This window comes from Phytophthora ramorum (genome assembly GCF_020800215.1).
Source record: "Phytophthora ramorum isolate Pr-102 chromosome Unknown Phyram_PR-102_s0002, whole genome shotgun sequence".
Taxonomy (NCBI): domain Eukaryota; phylum Oomycota; class Peronosporomycetes; order Peronosporales; family Peronosporaceae; genus Phytophthora; species Phytophthora ramorum.
In genome coordinates this window covers 4,587,468-4,607,235 of record NW_027150648.1, presented here as the reverse complement: position 1 = coordinate 4,607,235, position 19,768 = coordinate 4,587,468, and the positions used below count along the sequence as shown (strand labels likewise).

At 57.7% G+C, this 19,768-nt stretch overlaps 7 protein-coding genes across 7 annotated transcripts; 4 read left to right on the top strand and 3 right to left on the bottom strand.

Annotated features, from left to right (window-relative positions):
• Nucleotides 1-234: 234 nt before the first annotated feature.
• Nucleotides 235-1,024, top strand: KRP23_2865 (uncharacterized protein; the record flags this gene model as incomplete). Its single annotated transcript, XM_067887645.1, has 3 exons — nucleotides 235-330; nucleotides 390-515; nucleotides 590-1,024. 3 exons carry the CDS (start codon nucleotides 235-237, stop codon nucleotides 1,022-1,024), a joined length of 657 nt encoding a protein of 218 aa, XP_067750219.1.
• A 1,069-nt stretch (nucleotides 1,025-2,093) lies between these two features.
• On the bottom strand, nucleotides 2,094-2,925 carry KRP23_2864 (uncharacterized protein; the record flags this gene model as incomplete). The annotated part of the gene is made up of 2 exons (XM_067887644.1): nucleotides 2,094-2,300; nucleotides 2,431-2,925. The coding sequence occupies 2 exons, from the start codon at nucleotides 2,923-2,925 to the stop codon at nucleotides 2,094-2,096; spliced, it is 702 nt and encodes a 233-aa protein (XP_067750218.1).
• Nucleotides 2,926-4,620: 1,695 nt separating this feature from the next.
• KRP23_2863 (uncharacterized protein) lies at nucleotides 4,621-6,058 on the top strand (the record flags this gene model as incomplete). The annotated part of the gene is made up of 2 exons (XM_067887643.1): nucleotides 4,621-4,881; nucleotides 5,837-6,058. The coding sequence occupies 2 exons, from the start codon at nucleotides 4,621-4,623 to the stop codon at nucleotides 6,056-6,058; spliced, it is 483 nt and encodes a 160-aa protein (XP_067750217.1).
• Nucleotides 6,059-6,585: 527 nt separating this feature from the next.
• KRP23_2862 (ABC transporter G family member 32) lies at nucleotides 6,586-8,680 on the top strand (the record flags this gene model as incomplete). Its single annotated transcript, XM_067887642.1, has 2 exons — nucleotides 6,586-7,314; nucleotides 8,300-8,680. The coding sequence occupies 2 exons, from the start codon at nucleotides 6,586-6,588 to the stop codon at nucleotides 8,678-8,680; spliced, it is 1,110 nt and encodes a 369-aa protein (XP_067750216.1).
• A 113-nt stretch (nucleotides 8,681-8,793) lies between these two features.
• KRP23_2861 (Ascus wall endo-1,3(4)-beta-glucanase) lies at nucleotides 8,794-12,624 on the bottom strand (the record flags this gene model as incomplete). Its single annotated transcript, XM_067887641.1, has 6 exons — nucleotides 8,794-8,964; nucleotides 9,026-9,236; nucleotides 9,309-9,875; nucleotides 9,946-10,461; nucleotides 10,521-11,958; nucleotides 12,273-12,624. 6 exons carry the CDS (start codon nucleotides 12,622-12,624, stop codon nucleotides 8,794-8,796), a joined length of 3,255 nt encoding a protein of 1,084 aa, XP_067750215.1.
• Nucleotides 12,625-14,784: 2,160 nt separating this feature from the next.
• Nucleotides 14,785-15,513, top strand: KRP23_2860 (uncharacterized protein; the record flags this gene model as incomplete). Its single annotated transcript, XM_067887640.1, has 1 exon — nucleotides 14,785-15,513. The coding sequence occupies one exon, from the start codon at nucleotides 14,785-14,787 to the stop codon at nucleotides 15,511-15,513; it is 729 nt and encodes a 242-aa protein (XP_067750214.1).
• Nucleotides 15,514-16,607: 1,094 nt separating this feature from the next.
• Nucleotides 16,608-18,632, bottom strand: KRP23_2859 (Glucan 1,3-beta-glucosidase; the record flags this gene model as incomplete). Its single annotated transcript, XM_067887639.1, has 1 exon — nucleotides 16,608-18,632. One exon carries the CDS (start codon nucleotides 18,630-18,632, stop codon nucleotides 16,608-16,610), a length of 2,025 nt encoding a protein of 674 aa, XP_067750213.1.
• Between the last annotated feature and the right edge of the window lie 1,136 nt (nucleotides 18,633-19,768).

The following is a 19,768-nucleotide window of genomic DNA, read 5'->3' as shown; positions in this document are numbered from 1 at the left end:
GACGTTGAAGACAAACGTTGTCACAGAGCCATCGACACACTGTTTAGCAGCGAAGAGATAGCTGCTCCTGCATTTGACTTTACTTTTGAAGTAGATTTTTGTTTGATTGCATCCTTGTTCAGTTTTTCGTTTACATGCACATTGCTGGAAGCAGAACAACTTGCTCGGCACCATAAGCTGCGAAGGTGGCGCCGACCAACGCAGTGGACTCACAGCCCGAACACGCAGTGCCGCATGGTCGAGTGCCCCGTGCACAGTACGTACCTGGGCGAGGGCTTCCCCGGCACACCTTTGGACGCCACCAAGCCCATCCAGGGTCCGTACGGCACGGTCAGTCCGGCCCGGCGTTCGGCAAGTGCCCCGTGACGAGCAACACGGCGTTCGAACAGGACGACGACGTCGAGTTCGCCCGCAACCTGAACCTCAAGAAGCTCAACGCGTTCGCGCTGGGCCACGGCTGGTACTTCTGGAACTTCAAGACGGAGCTGGGCTCGCGCTGGAACTTCCTCGAGCTCGTGCGGCAGGGCGCGTTCCCCAAGAACGTGTCGCACTACCACGACAGCGAGGCCGTGTTTCGGCCTGCGAGAAGGAGGACCGGGGCGAGTTCCTGTGCGCGGCCAAGCGGGGCGTGCACCCGGACGACCTCAAGCGGGGGATCGGCTTCGCGTGCGGCGGCGACCACGTCGACTGCTCCGAGATGGACACCAAGTTCTTGACGCTCGAGGAGCGCGCCGACTGGGTCTTCAACGAGTACTGGCACTCGCACCGCCACTCGGGCGCCACGTGCGACTTCGGAGGCGCCGCTCACCTCCTGAGCACCAGCCAGCAGCCCACGCCGAGTCTGGACGAGCAGCACCTGCACCTCGCCACGTCGCCCTCCTCGCCCGCGATGGTCGTCCTGTGGAGCTTCGTGGGGGTCGCAGCGGGCATCCTGTTCGTGGTCGTCGCGGGCGTGCGCATCATGGCGCGCCACAAGCGGCGGCAGGAATACTCGCCGCTCATGCAGGTGACGCAAGTGGTGTAGATCATAAAGCACCAATGCACATTCATTATTCAACCTCTGCGTTCTAGTTCTAGCTACCATGCCTTGGGTCTCTCTTGCCATCGCGGAGACAGACTTGCCTGCTTCAACCTGCTGGCTGGCTGCCGTTAAGCTTAAGCGCGCTTACCTGCCACGCCCTATGCATCGCGTCGGCATTGGCCAGGCAGCGAAAAGGCCGACCCTTTCAACAGCGTGAAGTGATCGCTTGAGCGCTTTGCGTGTCGCGGAGGTGTTGCCCGCCGGGTGGTGGCGGTGTCTTCGCCGCGACGTGCATGCAGGCCGACGACGTGAATCTGCGGCGGCAACTTTATGCGCGCTCGTCGTGAGGAGCCCAAAATTCCCTTGGGGGCGCCCAACGCTGACTCCTATAGTGAGAGCAAGTGTAACGATTTAAGCGCGGCGTCCCGGCTGTGCATTCGGACCCCTTTCTCTTGCAGATGGACCCCTGGCTCTGCGTGCGCACCCAAAACAAGCCAAAGATATCGTTTTGGGCTGTGCCTCTCGGGCAGTCGTCTTGCCTTTGACAATCCTTGCCTTGTTTGCACAAGGCATGAAGACTCCCATCTGCCAGCACAAACCACAAAAGACTTATCGCCGACGACGGGTTACGCTTGCCAGCACAGGCGAACAAGCCTTGCTGCAAGCGCCTGACGGTCAGGCTGCAGTGTGGAGGCCAGGCGACTCAGCGTGAGGTCGCGGCACAGCGCAGGGCCAGCACGCAGCCGCGCTCTTCACGCTCGCTCGCAGATAAGGGTCTTGAAGAGATACTCTCTTGCACGCTCAGCTCTTCACGCCGCCGAGAGAGTCTCTCGGGAGACCCACGCCTTGGTTGCCTCGACGACGAGCGTGACCGCGAAGCAATCGTGTGCTGAACACGCATCCAACGGTGATGGGTACAGGCCGGAACATTACATTAGAGAGCCGACCAATCACAGACGCCGGCCCTCCATAGATTATAAATGACCGACAACGGTTGACACCTAATTACATTACTGCATGCAGGCGAGGCCGCCACTGCTCCTGCCTGCCTTGCTGCAACAGCAATGCCCAGTCATGCAAATAAAGCGCGGGGGCGACAGCCTCGTTGAGGGAACGACACCTTCTGCTCGACGCCGACGACCTCGACGGGTCGGCCTTCCGCTGGCCGCGTGCAGGCCACCAGCTCCACGTTGATGCGCGACTGCGGCCCTCGTATGCCCGGGTACTTCAGCGTCCCGCGCAGCCTCTTGGGCGACAGCTCTCCGCCTTGGGCCAAGTGCTGCACGTCTCAGCGGCAGCACACCTCCCCAAAACCGGAACTCGTCCAGCAGCCCATGGAACCCGTACCAGCCTACGAATTCTGCATGTGGGAAGTCGCCCCCGCCTGCTGTGATGTATCCCGTCCCGACCTGTTCGTGGAGTAGATGCTGCCACTCGCGATGCAGTGATCCTGTTGCAGACCACACCTTCTCGCCGTCCAGGTACACGTCTTGCCGTTCACGATCGAGATCGTACGTCAGCACGAGATGGTACCAGCGATCGCACTTGAGGTCCTTAGCTACGGGCGTCTTGAAGTCCAGCACCGAGCAGTACAAATTCCGCTTCGAGTCCACCATGACGAATTGCTGGTGGTACTGCGGCCAGTTCCTGCTATCTCGTTCCTCCGACTGCAGTCCGAAGATGACTCCTCCTGTGTAAGGGGTCTCGAGGCCCGGTTCAGGCGTCACCTCGGGCAGGAGACTGAGCCACAGGTCAAAGCTGAAGCTCTCCTCGTAGAGCGTTCGTAGTCCAAAGTACATCCGTCGGAATTGGCCCCAGTCGGTCGGCGGCGGGTACTCCACGCAGGCGAAGGACGCGCGCATGAGCTCGTCATTGTCGTCCGTGGCCAAGCCGTGGAACTGCATGGATCTCGCCCTGCATATAGCGCCGCTTCCATGTGTGCAGCAAGTGCTGCTGGTTCTCGGGGATTGCGCCGTGCACCAGCCTCTCGTGCCAGAATAGTCCGTCGGACAGCAAGCGCAACCACCAGCTGCTCGTGTGCGACAGCTGAAAGGCATCAAAGCCCGGCAGGAAGCCGCAAATCGCCTCCACCACCTCCGACGGCAGCTCTTCCAGGCGCATGGAACCGAAACGCGCGCGACCAGTGCAGTTGAAGAATGACAGCCCGGCTGCCGCGCCGCTCTGGAGCTCGGAGGCAGGACCTATGGACAGCCCGCCCTAAAAAGAGCCTTGAAGTTGAACCTTTCATAATTTACAGTAGTTTACAGATAAATTACACGCAGGCGACTTCTCTGAGCGACTATAGCTTGCCTACCGGAGCCGGCTTATCTAGATCCAAATGAGCCTCTCCGTCCGACCACCACTCTTGCCATTCCGCACTCAGTTGCCAACCGAAGATGGCGCACATGTTGGAAGCGCGCATATGCTCGTTCTTTCACTTTTGGTGCAAGGTCAGGATTTGGTAGTAAATCGATAGTAGTACTATGTGATTAAGTATATAGTACTATTGTAAAATCTAAATGTAGCCGCTGGTACTAACGAAAAACTAGTAATCCGAAATGTTGGGTGCTAGCACTAAAATTAAATACTATTTTACAGGATCAAGGAACATCTGTGTCGAGTCAGGCCACTGAGGGCGATGCGGCCGGCCTCGTAGTCTCTCAAAGCTAAAGCGACACTGAGTCGCAAAATTGATGCTGGTATTCCTGAAGACATCGACCATCACTAGTCTCCAAGAGCTCGTGATTCTGTGTGGAATGTGATTCATTTGTGGACGACGCCTGTGACCGTCAATAGGAAAATGTACACGCACATTTGCACGATTCGTACAAATACACAGCCCTGGAAGAAAAATCTCTATGTATATGTGCGTACAGCTAGAATACCTTTCCAGCGATAGCTTTTGCTCGCGCGAGTCTGGCTGGGCCGTTGTTCACCGACAGCTTTACAAGAGTGAGAGTTTTCGCCGAGATATTTCGTCATACTAACTCTTCGCACGCTTACAAGCAATGAGCGAACTCAGCGTCAGCTACATGTACCATCACAACACTGTTTTGACTCGAAGCTTTCTATCTTATTATTGTTCTTTTTAATTAGTAATATTACCTTTTCAACCTCACTCACTTCGTAACTACTATTCATATAGTTTGTAAGTAAAAAACTATCTCATATTAGTACTATTACTGATATCCATTTTACTACAATCGCCATCAATTTAGAGAGACCTCCACGTTGCTGTTTCAATGGCTCGGAAAGTCGGATCCTCCACGTGCTGTTTAAATGGCTCGGAAGTCGCAAAGTGGGCAAATCGTCCTCCACTGGAGTGTGAATTGCCTACTTTCCGACTTTCCGAGCCAAACAAACAGCAACCAAAATAATATTTGGGCAGTACCACGATGCTCTCGCCACCTAGCCCTAATTGCCGTTTCTCTGGACTGCGGCACTCTCCATCGACATAAGCGCGCTTTCCAGTGATCCCACTTCAACCAGCTCGGAAGTGTTCCTCCACAACAACAACGTCAAACCGCGCGCCACGCCTCCGCATCGCTCACTTCCCAATTTGCCAAGTCCCGACCCAAGCTCCTCCGTCCAAGTCGGCCATGTCCAAGGAAGGCGCCAAGACGAGTTTGCTCCAGCCGGAGGCTGCCAAGGCCGACGGAGACGTGCCCGAGGTCTACCGCTCGCTCAACTTCCGCAGCCTGCAGGACCCGTACTCCCAGAACCGAGACACCATGGGCAGTCGCTATAGCACGCTGAGGGCCGAGAACCTCGAGACGATGCTCAACGGAGGCCTCGAGCGCTTCTACAAGAAGTACGACCACCTGTCACGGAAGGTCAACATCCAGCTGCCCACCCCCGAGGTGCGCTTCGAGAACTTGTCCTTCACGGTGCAAGTGCCCGCGTCCGTGGAGGACCACGGCACGGTGGGGTCCCATCTGCGGGGCATCTTCACGCCCTGGAAGAGACCTGCCATGGTCACCAAGCACGCGCTGCACCCCATGAGTGGGGTCATCAAGCCTGGCTCGTTGACGTTGATCCTGGCCAACCCTGGCTCAGGCAAGTCGACCTTCTTGAAGGCTCTAGCTGGCAAACTCCAAAGCTCGTCAAAGACCAAAGTCGGGGGAGAAATCCTCTACTCGGGGCTGAGGGGGGACGAGATCGACCTCATCAAGCTGGCCGGTCTCGTGGACCAGACGGATAACCACATCGCCACGTTGACGGTGCGGGAGACGTTCAAGTTCGCCGACATGTGCGTCAACGGGCTGCCCGAGGACCAACCGGAGGAGATGCGCGACATCGCCGCGTTGAGGACCGAGCTCTTCATCCAGATCTTGGGCATGGACGAGTGCGCCGACACGGTGGTGGGGGACGCCCTGCTGCGAGGAGTGAGTGGTGGTGAACGCAAGCGCGTGACTATCGGCGAGGTGCTGGTGGGTGGCCAGAGCTTGTTCCTGTGTGACGAGATCTCCACGGGGCTGGACAGCGCCGCGACCTTCGACATCAAAGTCGCTGCGTACGTGGTGCAAGACGCTGGGCGGGTCGGCGGTCATTGCACTGCTGCAGCCGACGCCCGAGGTGGTGGAGATGTTCGACGACATCTTGATGGTCAACGAGGGCCACATGATGTACCATGGCCCGCGGACCGAGATCCTCGACTACTTCGAGGAGCGCGGCTTCACGTGTCCGCCTCGTGTGGATCCTGCTGACTTCCTCATTGAGGTGACGTCGGGACGCGGCCACCGCTACGCAAACGGCAGCATCCCGACCAAGGACCTCCCAGTGTCGTCGGAAGACTTCAACAACCTCTTCTGCCAGTCCAGCATCTACCGGAAGACGCACGAGGTCATCGGCAAGGGCTTCAACGAGCACCAGTTCGAGAACGCGGAGGACTTCAAGAAGGCCAAGAGCGTGGCCAACCTGGCCCGCTCCAAGCAGACGTCCGAGTTTGGGCTGGCCTTCGTGCCCAGCACGATGCTGCTACTGAATCGACAGAAGCTCGTGTGGCTGCGGGACCCCCGCTACTGTGGGGCAAGCTGACGGAGGCGCTGATTATTGGACTCGTCATGGGGATGATCTACTTCGACGTGAGCTCGACGTACTACCTGCGCATGATCTTCTTCAGCATCGCGTTGTTCCAGCGTCAGGCGTGGCAGCAGATCACCATCTCGTTCCAGCTGCGGAAGGTGTTCTACAAGCAACGGCCTCGCAACTTCTTCCGTACGTCGTCGTACGCGATAGCTGAAAGCGTGGTGCAGATTCCCGTGAATATGGCCGTCTCGTTCGTCCTGGGCACGTTCTTCTACTTCATGAGTGGCTTGACGCGCACGTTCGAGAAGTACATCGTGTTCTACCTGGTGCTGCTGTGCTTCCAGCACGCCATCAGCGCCTACATGACCATGTTGAGCTCGCTCGCGCCAAGTATCACGGTGGGCCAGGCTCTAGCTGCTATCTCCGTGAGCTTCTTCCTGCTCTTCTCGGGTAACATCATCCTGGCCGACTTGATCCCGGACTACTGGATCTGGATGTACTGGTTCTCTCCGATCTCGTGGGCGCTACGGTCCAACATGCTGTCGGAGTTCTCGAGCGACCGCTACTCGGACGCAGTGAGCAAGGCGCAGCTGGAGAGCTTCTCCATCAAGCAAGGCACGGGCTACATCTGGTTCGGTGTTGCCGTGCTCATCGTGTACTACTTCGCCTTCACGAGCTTCAACGCTTTGGCGCTGCACTACATCCGCTATGAGAAGTTCAAGGGGGTGAGTGCGAAGGCCATGCAGGAGGAGAGCTCGCACAACGTGTACGTTGAGGTGAGCACTCCATCAGCTGCGCAGCCAGGCATCGGATCGACGAAGGTCAAGGGTGGCGGTCTCCCGTTTACCCCTACGAACTTGTGCATCAAGGACCTGGACTACTACGTGACGCTGCCGTCGGGCGAGGAGAGACAATTGCTGCGTAAGATCACCGCTCACTTCGAGCCTGGCCGCATGGTGGCGCTCATGGGAGCGACGGGTGCTGGTAAGACGACGCTCATGGATGTGATCGCTGGGCGTAAGACCGGTGGCCGCATCGTGGGCGACATCTACGTGAACGGCGAGCTGAAGGACCCGTCGATCTTCAGTCGCATCACGGCGTACTGCGAGCAGATGGACATCCACTCGGAGGCCGCCACGATCTACGAAGCGTTGGTCTTCTCCGCAAAGCTGCGGCTACCGCCCAACTTCACGGAGGAAGAGCGCATGAACCTGGTGCACGAGACGTTGGAGCTGCTGGAGCTGACCTCGATCGCCGGTGAAATGGTGGGCAGTCTGTCGGTGGAGCAGAAGAAACGCGTGACGATCGGTGTGGAGGTGGTGTCGAACCCTAGCGTCCTGTTCCTGGATGAACCGACGAGCGGCCTCGACGCTCGCTCAGCACTCATCGTCATGCGTGGAGTGCAGTCGATCGCACGCACGGGCCGTACGGTGCTGTGCACGATCCACCAGCCGAGTATCTCGATCTTCGAGCTGTTCGACGGACTTCTGCTGCTGCAGAAGGGTGGCTTCACGGCCTACTTCGGCGACTTGGGCGTGGACTCGGTGAAGATGCTCGAGTACTTCGCGTCCATTCCTGGCACGGAGGAGATTCGTCCTCAATACAACCCGGCCACGTACATGTTGGAGGTGATCGGTGCTGGTATCGGTCGCGACGTGAAGGACTACTCGATCGAGTACAAGAACAGCCAGCTGTGTGCGAAGAACCGTGAGCGCACGCTCGAAGTGTGCAAGGTGTCGGACGAGTTCGTGCGTCACTCGACACTCAACTACGATCCGATTGCCACGGGCTTCACCAACCAGCTCCGTGCGCTGACGACCAAGCAGCGACTCACGTACTGGCGCAACCCGCAGTACAACTTCATGCGTGTGTTCCTCTTCCCGATCTTCGCCATCATCTTCGGCACGACGTTCTACAGTTGTCGGCTGACAGCGTCAAGCGATCAACTCGCACATCGGTCTCATCTACAACAGTATGGACTTCATCGGCGTGACGAACCTCATGACGGTGATCGAGGTGACGTGCGCCGAGCGCGCCGTGTTCTACCGTGAGCGCATGTCGAACTACTACAGTCCGCTGCCGTACAGTCTGTCGCTGTTCTTCGCCGAAATCCCGTACCTGATTGTGGTGATCATCCTGTTCGTGACGATCGAGTACTGGCTGGTGGGCTGGAGCGACAACGCGGGCGACTTCTTCTTCTTCCTGTTCGTGTTCTACCTGTACACGTCGGCGTGCACGTACATCGGGCAGTGGATGTCTGCGTTGATGCCGAACGAGAAGGTGGCGAACGTGGCGGTGGGTGCTTTGTCATGTCTGTTCAACCTGTTCTCGGGTTACCTGCTGCCGCGCACGGCCATGAAGGCGGGCTACAAGTGGTTCACGTACCTGATGCCGTCGAGCTACTCGCTGTCGGCTCTTGTTGGCGCTCAGTTCGGCGACAACCAAGACATTATCGCGGTGACGTCGGGCAACGTGACGACGCAAATGACGGTCTCCAAGTACATCGAGAACATCTACGACTTCCGGCCGGACAGCAAGTACAACTTCATGGTCGGGCTCATCGTGATCTGGGCGGTGGTGCAGGTCGCCATCTACCTCACGTTCAAGTACGTGAGCCACCTCAAGAGATAAGCGCGATCGACCGTGACCAACTTCTGCAACCCCAAGCTTCATCTGGTGCTTCCTTTCTGTATTAACACCCACAATCAATCCATGCGTAGCTCGTGACTTTCACTCGTGTTCGGTCACGCTGCCTGTGTAACGTCGTTGGGGCGCACCATGAGGCCGTGGCTCGGCGAGCACTCGAAGTATCTCACGCCTTTGATGGAGCCGTCGTTCTTCCCTACTGGAGAGCTCAGCGCGACGCCCACAAACTCACCTTTGGCGTAGTGAACGTTTCCTGTGAACATGACAACCTGCAGTTCCATTCATTGTTAGCCTTGGCGACTCAGCAGCACCCAGAAGGAGAGTACGTACCCCAGAGTGCTTCCCATGGATGCGCACTTTGCTGCCGATGGTTGGCGCCGATCCTTCGTGCTTTGAGCACTCGTTCGGTGAGGAAGGGCTTGCCTTTGCTGCTTGCTTCAACGGACCCCTCTCGACCTCGTCGTCGTCGCTGCTCCAAGTAGGACTCTTCGAGCCGAAAGCCACACCCGAGTGCTCGAAGAAGCTCATGAATTCGTCCTCCCTGTCACCACAAGGAGCCGCCGATGAGCTACACAGCAAACACAAATCTCACCAAGGAATACTCATCACGTACAGTCCTGCACCCGCGCCGTCGAACATCATGCCGTGCGCGAACATGTCCATGAGCTCCTGGTCGACGTAGGACGGGAAGCCAGGCGGTTCTTGAGGCACTTGGCGCTTGCCTGTCCGTCGGAGATTCACTCGAACTCCCCCGTTCTTCTTCCCGTTCTTGCGGCTCCGACCTGGTGGCGAGGCCCCAAACAACATGTCAAACATGAAGAGCATCTCGTCCATCGACGGCATGTCGAGATCGTCGTCAAACTCGAACTCCCCATCGAAATCTCCTCCGAAAAAGTCTTCAAACTCCCGATCGCCCGCACTCGGCTCTCGTTTCAAGTGATCGTCCACGCGCTTGTAAGCCGCCGAGAGCTGCTGGAATTTGGCGGTCGCGGCCGGGTCCGGATTCTTGTCTGGGTGGAACTGCAGTGCCAACTTCCGGTATGCCCTTTTCACTTGATCTGCGGTGGCATCTCGCGTCAAGCCCAAGGTATTATACGCTTCGTGGATGGAGATCGTCATGACAGGATCAAGGTGGAGCGCGAGTGCCTGGCAGGCGAGCGACGCTTCAAATGGATGAAATCTTTCGAGGTAACGGACAGGAATTCATTCGTGACATGGAACTCTACTTAGGTAAATGTATATCTACTTACACGGTTGTCCCCGTCTTGGTGCCGTGACTACGCGAGGCGGCATTGTACAATGCCCACGAGCGGGTGAGCCCGTCGTCCATGGTGGCGTCTTGGAGCTTGGTCAGTGCGTCTTCCTGGTCCACAGCGGCCTCGTTCACTAGAAGGAGCGAGAGCCAAGCGTTCGTCGTGTTGGCCTCGGTGACGATGGGCTCCTTGGACAGAATGTCTTCCCACTCCTGCTGGATGAACTTGGTAGTACGCACCATGGCGTTGATGGGGGACACGGGGATCATTTGGATGCCGTGGATGGCGTACTTCTCGCGCTGAACCACGTCGCGTACGCCGCCTTGTTGTCGAAGAAGATGCCCGTCACGTGGTTGGGCGAACTGCTTGGGGTGGATGGTGTTGTCCGACGTCATGAGGAAGTAGGTGCGGATGGCGCGCGCGTTGAGGCGCAGCATGAGGCTTCCGAGGTCTTCCACGGCCTTGTTCTTGGACACTTGGCCCAGAGCTTCATGCCGTAGTAGAAGTTGACGTCTTCGGACGTGCTCTCTTCGTCCTTGCCATCAAGCATCGGAGTCACGCCGTGCGAGTACGAATGGCCGAGGTAGAAGGAGAAGTGGCGGAACTTGGGGAAGAAGGCGTCTTCGGAGCTCGGGTTGGCCACGTCGCGCAGCATCATCCAGATCATCGAGTCGAGGTCTTTCATGCGCGCCCACTTGGGGTCGAGGCTCTTGAGCATGGCAGAAGCCGCCACCCAGTAGCCGTAGTGGTAGTGGTGGTCGTTGTACACGGTGTTGCCAAAGTCGGCGTTCACGTCGTTCACGGTGAACCCCAGGCTGCTCACGAGACCACCGTACGACGTCTCATAGTTGAGAGCAGGTGCGAGCGTGTTGTTCAGGAAGGGCTCGATGAGCGTCTCCAGCTTGGTGAGGCAAGTCTTGAGCAGCTTTTTATCTTTCCCCACGACAGCAGCGTCCGCGGCCAAGAGGCACAGCGACGCGTACTTCTGGTACATCTTGCCGTTGAAATACCAACTCGTCTTGTTCAAGGACCATTCCTCTGCAATGTCGGACTTGAGGGTCTTCAGGAGACCAATCTTCGAGACCACCTTGGCGGACGGCTTGACCGTAGGGTAAAAGTCGGCTTCCAGGTCGTCTTCAGGCTCTGAAAGCGACCAAGACCCGGTGGTGGTCACCTGAGCGACCATTTTACCTCTCGTGGCTGAGTTGAGCACGATGGCGCCACGGCTTTTGGCCTTGATGGCGCCCTTCAAGGCTGGCAAGTGGTGAGGCAGGGCGAAATGCAGCAAGCCGTGCGTGCCACAGCTTTTGCCCACCGTTTCCCACTGGAGCGAGTACTCGGTGCGGGACTCCACGGAGATGTTGCCGCCACGAACATGGCACGTCCGGTACTTATCGTACACGCTTGTGGCTTTCGCTGACGGCAGAATGGCAGCGCGAACCGTGCCGGTGTAGACCGCGCTGGAGACCAGAGCCTTTCCCGTCTCATCAAGTGCGAACTTGGCCTTCTTGTCCGTGTACACGACCCACGTCTGGTTGCCACCGAGCTCGACGATGTACTTGCCAGGCACCGACTTGTCGACGATCTCCATGGTGTACTCCGACTCGATTCTGGCCGTCAGACGATCGTAAGTCGCGGTGATGAAGGCCATGCCGTGCACAAGGGCCGAGTCCATACACTGCTCCTTGTTCTCGAGGCACGCGCGGACTTCGATGCCGAAGTCACTGAACGAATACACCTCGTAGATGGGCTTCGCCTCGGCAGTAAACTCCGCGGCCGACAAGGTGATGTCATTGACGAAGTCGTGCAGGTAGAACTCGGCTACACCGTCGGTCAACGCAGACAACTGGCGGTAGTTGTACGAGTAACACGCCTGGATGCCGTACGGGGCCTCCTTGGGCAGCTTGACTGCGTACGGGTTCGACCAGCCGGGGTTGGCCTTCGTGTTCATCTCCTCGGCCGTCGTGTGGATCATGTTGCCCCACCACTTGTTCGTCGGCAGCGGCTTGCCTAACAACCCTTAGCAACGTTAATGATCGGTGCCATCTCTCCGAGGGCATCCCGAGGGAACAGCGTCTCGGGTGGTTCTTCCGTTGCGAATGGCGCAAGGAAGCCGCCACTTCCAGTTGTGGGCGTAGCAGCGGATCCTGAAGAACTCGCCACACTTGGAGCGGATCCAGAAGACGACAGACTGGCAGCAGTCGAAGTGGAAGCAGCAGACCCAGAACGCGAATAGCTGGCAGCGGAGCCGGACGTCGAGAGGCTCGCAGCGGAGCCGGAGGTCGAGAGACTGGCACTGGAGCCCGATGTTGATGCTGACGTACTACCAGAAGCAGATACAGCACTTCCGGAATCTGAAGTGGAGGCGTCGGATGCAGAGGTCGAGAGACTGGCACTGGAGCCCGACGTTGATGCTGATGCACTACCAGAAGCAGATAAATCGCTACCGGAGGCATCGGACCCAGAGGCCGACAGACTGGCGGTGGAACCCGACGCGGAGAAGCTGGTTGTGGATCCCGAGGTTGATGCAGTGAGGGAGCCCAACGCAGGAGCTGGAGTTTCGATCAAAGCTTCGCGCTCTTCTTCTTGCTTTGGGGCGTGCACGGTGCCCTCGTGGAAGTTGGTGTCGTCGTCCAGCAACGACAAGTCGAACGCGGCTGCTGAGGCAGTCGTCATGGCGATCGCCGCAGCGACTCGCATCCATCGTGTTATCTTCATTCGCTGGCAGAGTTACACGAACTCGTCGCTTGTATCGCGTTAGCCGTCCAGTGAGCAAATTTGGGAATGACAACTTCGACGTCTCGCAACATGGCGGTCTCTTGATGACGAGGGCAGCCAGCGATGCATTGACAGATCCGAGCGCTAATCTTACGCGCAGGAAAATTTTGGTCGGCGGTTGTCTTTGTGAGCCCCAGCTCCCCGAATCGTAGCCTGCAGCTCAACTCTGGCAGCACCAGCTGGGTCTAGCGATCGGGACTAAACAACACTCAGCACCTTTGTACGTGTTGTCAATGCAGGTTCATGCAACAACAGACCCAGTGTTGAACTTGCCATCCTTGTCGAGCAGAAAAAAACGGAACAAAAACTAGGAATTTGATATAGAGTCGCAGGCCGATCTCAGCAACGCTCCTGCGGGCGCAAATCCAAGCACGACTGCTGCATTGCCGTCGCGGTTGAGACCTGTGTCAGCGCCTGCGCGAGTAAGTGGTGACAAAGTTCACTGATTCTACATGTGCGTTTGCTTCATCGGTTGGCAGTAGTTGCCAAGAGAATGAACCCTATTTTGAACACCAACACGACGAAGCACGGGGCTATCGGGTTTGGCCGTGGTGCACGTCTATACTCGGTAGGAAGTTTGTTTTGTTTTGCTGCAAGTCTTGTCATTACTGAAGTAATACTGTAGCATTGCGTGTTCGTCAACGCGATTTGCACCACGCAGCACACCGAGTTCTCTTCATACATCTGGCCGCGGCAATTTTTGCCAAAGAAACGAAATATCCCTGTGGAAGATCGTTTTTGGGAACGGTCCTCCTGGTCTACATGTATAATACAGTGCTCGCTGTCCAACACCTTCAACACGAGCCACTCAATTGCACCGACGAACTCCAACTACATGTATTATAGTAACACCGTGATGCACCCGCAAAATTTCCAGTGCCGCATCAATGAAAGATGCGTAGTTGCAGCTACCTACGATGTGAGTGCGAGAATTTGGTTTGCTACTACCAAGGGTGTGGAAATTACTTTATTTGGTCGAGCCATTAAAACAAAATCAGCCAACGCAAGGGTGCCGACACCAATACCATAACGAATTGAGTTGCAAACATACTGCAGTATTCTGAAGGACACGACTTCAAACATGCATCAACAATCAAGCAAACTGCTTGAATAATCGTTCTTGACTGGACGACTGAATCGTTTTTTAGTTTCTTGTGCATCAACAATCAAACAAAGTGCCCGTAATCGTCAGAATCATTTTCAGTTTCTTGGCTCCAAGCCGATTTGTCCGACATGACTTATGCGGATTGGAAGATTGCAGCTTTTTCAATGGCAAATTATCATGCTACGAGTGAAGTCGAAGAATGGCAGTAGGCAATGCTCGGAGCACGCAATCGCGTGTACTACCTGTATGCATCAGCGGCATAAAAAGAAAGGTGTTCACGAATGGTTTATAGCCTCCGAACTAGCAGTTCATGAAAAAAGTGTGGCTTGCCGTCTCCTTCAGGTCGTCGTGAAAAAATGCAAATCAATACAGATCAATACTTGTGTACAGTCCAGTCCAGTCGGCAGTGTCGCGACCAAATTGATATCGATGTCGGATCCAGGGACTGCGTATTCCTTTACATGTATTTGGGACAATATCCTCAAACATGTTGGCGACATTAGCCACATTCATCAAACCTCCAGTTAACAAGACAGCAACAACACCAGTCACTCTACAACAAACCACTTGTCCTTGGTAATACCCTAGGTGGTGCTAGCGGATTGGTGGCCTTTCCAAAATGGAGTCCCACCCACATGGTGCGAGATATGCGATCAACACGGGCCCAACACCGCTTCAGGTCACTGCAAGACGGCGTCGAAGCGCCGGATAAAGTGCATTTGGTGAAACTGTCCGCTAGGCCGAAGTGGACGCACCCAGCTACGAAAATGCCGAAATCAGCGGAGGATAGCAATAGCAATGCATCTTCCCAGCAAAACTACACAAGCTGCTTGACTAGTGGAGGAGCTGAGCGAGTGACATGGTCGATTCTTTCAGTTTGCCGTGCTCGCAATGATCTGACCTTCGCCTGCGTGGAATACCCGCCGCCGACCGACTGGGGCCAATTCCGACGGATGTACTTTGGACTACGAACGCTCTACGAGGAGAGCTTCAGCTTTGACCTGTGGCTCAGTCTCCTGCCCGAGGTGACGCCTGAACCGGGCCTCGAGACCCCGTACACAGGAGGAGTCATCTTCGGACTGCAGTCGGAGGAACGAGATAGCAGGAACTGGCCGCAGTACCACCAGCAATTCGTCATGGTGGACTCGAAGCGGAATTTGTACTGCTCGGTGCTGGACTACAAGGCGCCCGTAGCTAAGGACCTCAAGTGCGATCGCTGGTACCATCTCGTGCTGACGTACGATCTCGATCGTGAACGACAGGACGTGTACCTGGACGGCGAGAAGGTGTGGTCTGCAACAGGATCACTGCATCGCGAGTGGCAGCATCTACTCCACGAACAGGTCGGGACGGGGTACATCACAGCAGGCGGGGGCGACTTCCCACATGCAGAATTCGTAGGCTGGTACGGGTTCCATGGGCTGCTGGACGAGTTCCGGTTTTGGGGAGGTGTGCTGCCGCTGACGGACGTGCAGCACTTGGCCCAAGGCGGAAAGCTGTCGCCCAAGAGGCTGCGCGGGACGCTGAAGTACCCGGGCATACGAGGGCCGCAGTCGCGCATCAACGTGGAGCTGGTGGCCTGCACGCGGCCAGCGGAAGGCCGACCCGTCGAGGTCGTCGGCGTCGAGCAGAAGGTGTCGTTCCCTCAACGAGGCTGTCGCCCCCGCGCTTTATTTGCATGACTGGGCATTGCTGTTGCAGCAAGGCAGGCAAGAGCAGTGGGGGCCTCGCCTGCATGCAGTAATGTAATTAGGTGTCAACCGTTGTCGGTCATTTATAATCTATGGAGGGCCGGCGTCTGTGATTGGTCGGCTCTCTAATGTAATGTTCCGGCCTGTACCCATCACCGTTGGATGCGTGTTCAGCACACGATTGCTTCGCGGTCACGCTCGTCGTCGAGGCAACCAAGGCGTGGGTCTCTCCGAGAGACTCTCTCGGCGGCGTGAAGAGCTGAGCGTGCAAGAGAGTATCTCTTCAAGACCCTTATCTGCGAGCGAGCGTGAAGAGCGCGGAAGAGCGCGGCTGCGTGCTGGCCCTGCGCTGTGCCGCGACCTCACGCTGAGTCGCCTGGCCTCCACACTGCAGCCTGACCGTCGGGCGTTTGCAGCAAGGCTTGTTCGCCTGTGCTGGCAAGCGTAACCCGTCGTCGGCGAGAAGTCTTTTGTGGTTTGTGCTGGCAGATGGGAGTCTTCGTGCCTTCGTGCAAGCAAGGCAAGGCAAGGCAAGGGTTCTCAAAGGCAAGACGACTGCCCGAGAGGCACAGCCCAAAACGATATCTTTGGCTTGTTTTGGGTGCGCACGCAGAGCCAGGGGTCCATCTGCAAGAGAAAGGGGTCCGAATGCACAGCCGGGACGCCGCGCTTAAATCGTTACACTTGCTCTCACTATAGGAGTCAGCGTTGGGCGCCCCCCAAGGGAATTTTGGGCTCCTCACGACGAGCGCGCATAAAGTTGCCGCCGCAGATTCACGTCGTCGGCCTGCATGCACGTCGCGGCGAAGACACCACCACCACCCGGCGGGCAACACCTCCGCGACACGCAAAGCGCTCAAGCGATCACCTCACGCTGTTGAAAAGGTCGGCCTTTTCGCTGCCTGGCCAATGCCGACGCGATGCATAGGGCGTGTGGCAGGTAAGCGCGCTTAAGCTTAACGGCAGCCAGCCAGCAGGTTGAAGCAGGCAAGTCTGTCTCCGCGATGGCAAGAGAGACCCAAGGCATGGTAGCTAGAACTAGAACGCAGAGGTTGAATAATGAATGTGCATTGGTGCTTTATGATCTACACCACTTGCGTCACCTGCATGAGCGGCGAGTATTCCTGCCGCCGCTTGTGGCGCGCCATGATGCGCACGCCCGCGACGACCACGAACAGGATGCCCGCTGCGACCCCCACGAAGCTCCACAGGACGACCATCGCGGGCGAGGAGGGCGACGTGGCGAGGTGCAGGTGCTGCTCGTCCAGACTCGGCGTGGGCTGCTGGCTGGTGCTCAGGAGGTGCGCGGCGCCTCCGAAGTCGCACGTGGCGCCCGAGTGGCGGTGCGAGTGCCAGTACTCGTTGAAGACCCAGTCGGCGCGCTCCTCGAGCGTCAAGAACTTGGTGTCCATCTCGGAGCAGTCGACGTGGTCGCCGCCGCACGCGAAGCCGATCCCCCGCTCGAGGTCGTCCGGGTGCACGCCCCGCTTGGCCGCGCACAGGAACTCGCCCCGGTCCTCCTTCTCGCAGGCCGAAAACACGGCCTCGCTGTCGTGGTAGTGCGACACGTTCTTGGGGAACGTGCCCTGCCGCACGAGCTCGAGGAAGTTCCAGCGCGAGCCCAGCTCCGTCTTGAAGTTCCAGAAGTACCAGCCGTGGCCCAGCGCGAACGCGTTGAGCTTCTTGAGGTTCAGGTTGCGGGCGAACTCGACGTCGTCGTCCTGTTCGAACGCCGTGTTGCTCGTCACGGGGCACTTGCCGAACGCCGGGCCGGACTGACCCGTGCCGTACGGACCCTGGATGGGCTTGGTGGTGTCCAAAGGTGTGCCGGGGAAGCCCTCGCCCAGGTACGTACTGTGCACGGGGCACTCGACCATGCGGCACTGCGTGTTCGGGTAGCCCGGCAGGTTGTCGTTGAAGCCGTTGAGCCACATGGCGCAGTTGTCGGTGCCCAGCGACCACTCGCCGACAATCACCGGCATGACCGCGTTCTCCATGCCAGCGATGGTGTACTTCTGCTGGCACGCGTTGGCGTAGTAGTCGGACTTGGTGCCGGGGGCGTTCCAGGCCTGGTAGATGTGGGTATCCAGCGCGATGTCCGGGCAGCCCACCATGAACTGCGACCAGTACTGCACTCCGAAGCGGAACGAGTCGTGGATCACGAACTTCCAGTGCGGGGCGCGCGCCTTCACGCGCTTGTACGAGCGCCAGTAGTATTCCTTGAGTAGATCCATCGGAGTGAGCTCCCACGGCTCGTTGGCAGGCTCCAGGCCCTCGATCGCCGGGTGCGACGCGTAGCGCTCCACGATAGCCACCACCGTGTCGAGGGAGTGGGTCATGTGCTCGTAGTTGATGGATGAGTAGGTGCCAGTCTCCGCATCAAAGTCTCCGACCCATTCGGCGGACCGAACGGGCCAGTGCTCGAACATCGTCGCACCCACCGGCTGCGTGCTCATGGTGGACGTCCACTTGACAGTCGACGTCTTGCCGCTGTTGTCGAAGCCATTCTGCGAGCCCACAAGGCCGTGGATGTCCAGCAGGAGGCCGATGTTGTACTTTTGCGCCAGGTCGGCGACGCGGTCCAACTCCTCGACAGCACCATCCGTGCAGCCGACGTAGGGCTCGTAGGGCTTGAACATCCAGTCACCGACGGGCACTCGCAGTGAGTTCACCCCTGCCTCCGCCATCTCCTTGAGGTCGGCTTCGGAGACCCAGTTGGCGTAGTGGATCCGAAGCTGTCGGTTGGCCTCCTCCTTGCCCAGTGCAGTGCAGAACGAATGAGTATCCATCGCTGTCTTCTCCGGTTCTCGCGTCCCCAAGAACTGGTAGAAGAGCGAAGGAGTGATCCACGGCTCGAGCACGAGCCAACCACCGAGGTTGGCACCTCGAACTTGCTTGTCGAATGGGGTGGCGTGCAGGTCGCTGGAGCACGTTTGGTTCTCGTCGTTGGGGCGGAAGTCCGCGAAGAAGCCCGTGTCGGCAGCGTACACCGGGTCCTCCTCGTTCTCCCAGACCCACTTGGCGTCCTTGTGAATGGAGGTCTCAGCGGCAGCGAGACCCAACGTTGTCGCCAAAATGGCCGCTTGGAGCAGGGAATTGCGCAACACCATCGTGGAATGCAGCGAAGTCGTCGGCTTTGGTGGCTTGTGGTCTTCGAGGCGCAAGTTTGAAAATGAACCAAGGTCGTCGCCTGAAAACCTCGGGCACTGCTACGCACTAGAGACGATCAACTACATGCATGAGTGTGAGCGCCATGTATGGTACCTCCTCGCGCGCCGACAACCGGCTGCTCCCCCGGGAAGCAGCCGGCATGGCAGCCTCCCCTTTGAAACCAACGCGGCGCAGCCGACGCGCCCGAAACTTATCCTCTCGATGGGAGAGCGCCAAGCGAGACGTTGATGTTGGGCGAGCCTGTCCCGGTAGGAGGATGCCCCCACCTCAGCTCTACCCAACGAGAAAGGCCAGCTCGTCGGAATATCCTTCACGCGAGTATGCATGTGTGCATGACATGTAGAAGTTGCGACGACCGGGAGTCGTTGAGGGCCCAAGTTGCGGCTGGAAGCGCGATTGCAGCCGCAATTCGCGGTGGACCATTGCAAATGCTCGTCGCCCACAATGCGGTGCCTGTAGGAACTGGTGCTGGACCAAGTGTGTGGAGGTAGACGGATAGCCTCGCACTAGCAAAAAAAGGTGATGGAGCGCGCGTCGGCGGCCTCGGCCTCGACACCAAGCAGCCGATTTGCTGTGCTTCACTCGACGATCAGCCTTTTGGGGGGCGTGGGACTCGGACAATTTTGCCGACGAGCCGCGCAATTGCGGCCCAAGCAGCGACAAACCATAACGGACAGAGGGGGCCACATGACGCCCATAACGGACGCCCCAAGCTGAAGTTGCCTTTTGCAGTTGCACCGGCATCACCAAGATGGGCAGCGATGGGGAGGAATTCACTAGACGCACGGCGAATGGAACTTGACAGCGCCCGCAGCGCCACCTTTTGATCGAAATGCTGCATTTTCATTTCAAACGTAGCGCAGTGAGCTGCCGCCGTGCCGATAGAGGAAGACTTTGACTTGCATTCTCACCTTTTTGAGGAAGTCCCAAAATTTCGCCCGCCTGGCTACGTCCGTTTGTCTTGGTTTGACTATGCCTCCATATGTATCCATCAGTAAAGGAACCCAAAATAAGAGAAGATATCGTTTTGGGCTGTGCCTTGAACGTGAGGCTGCCATCACCTGGAACATTTCCA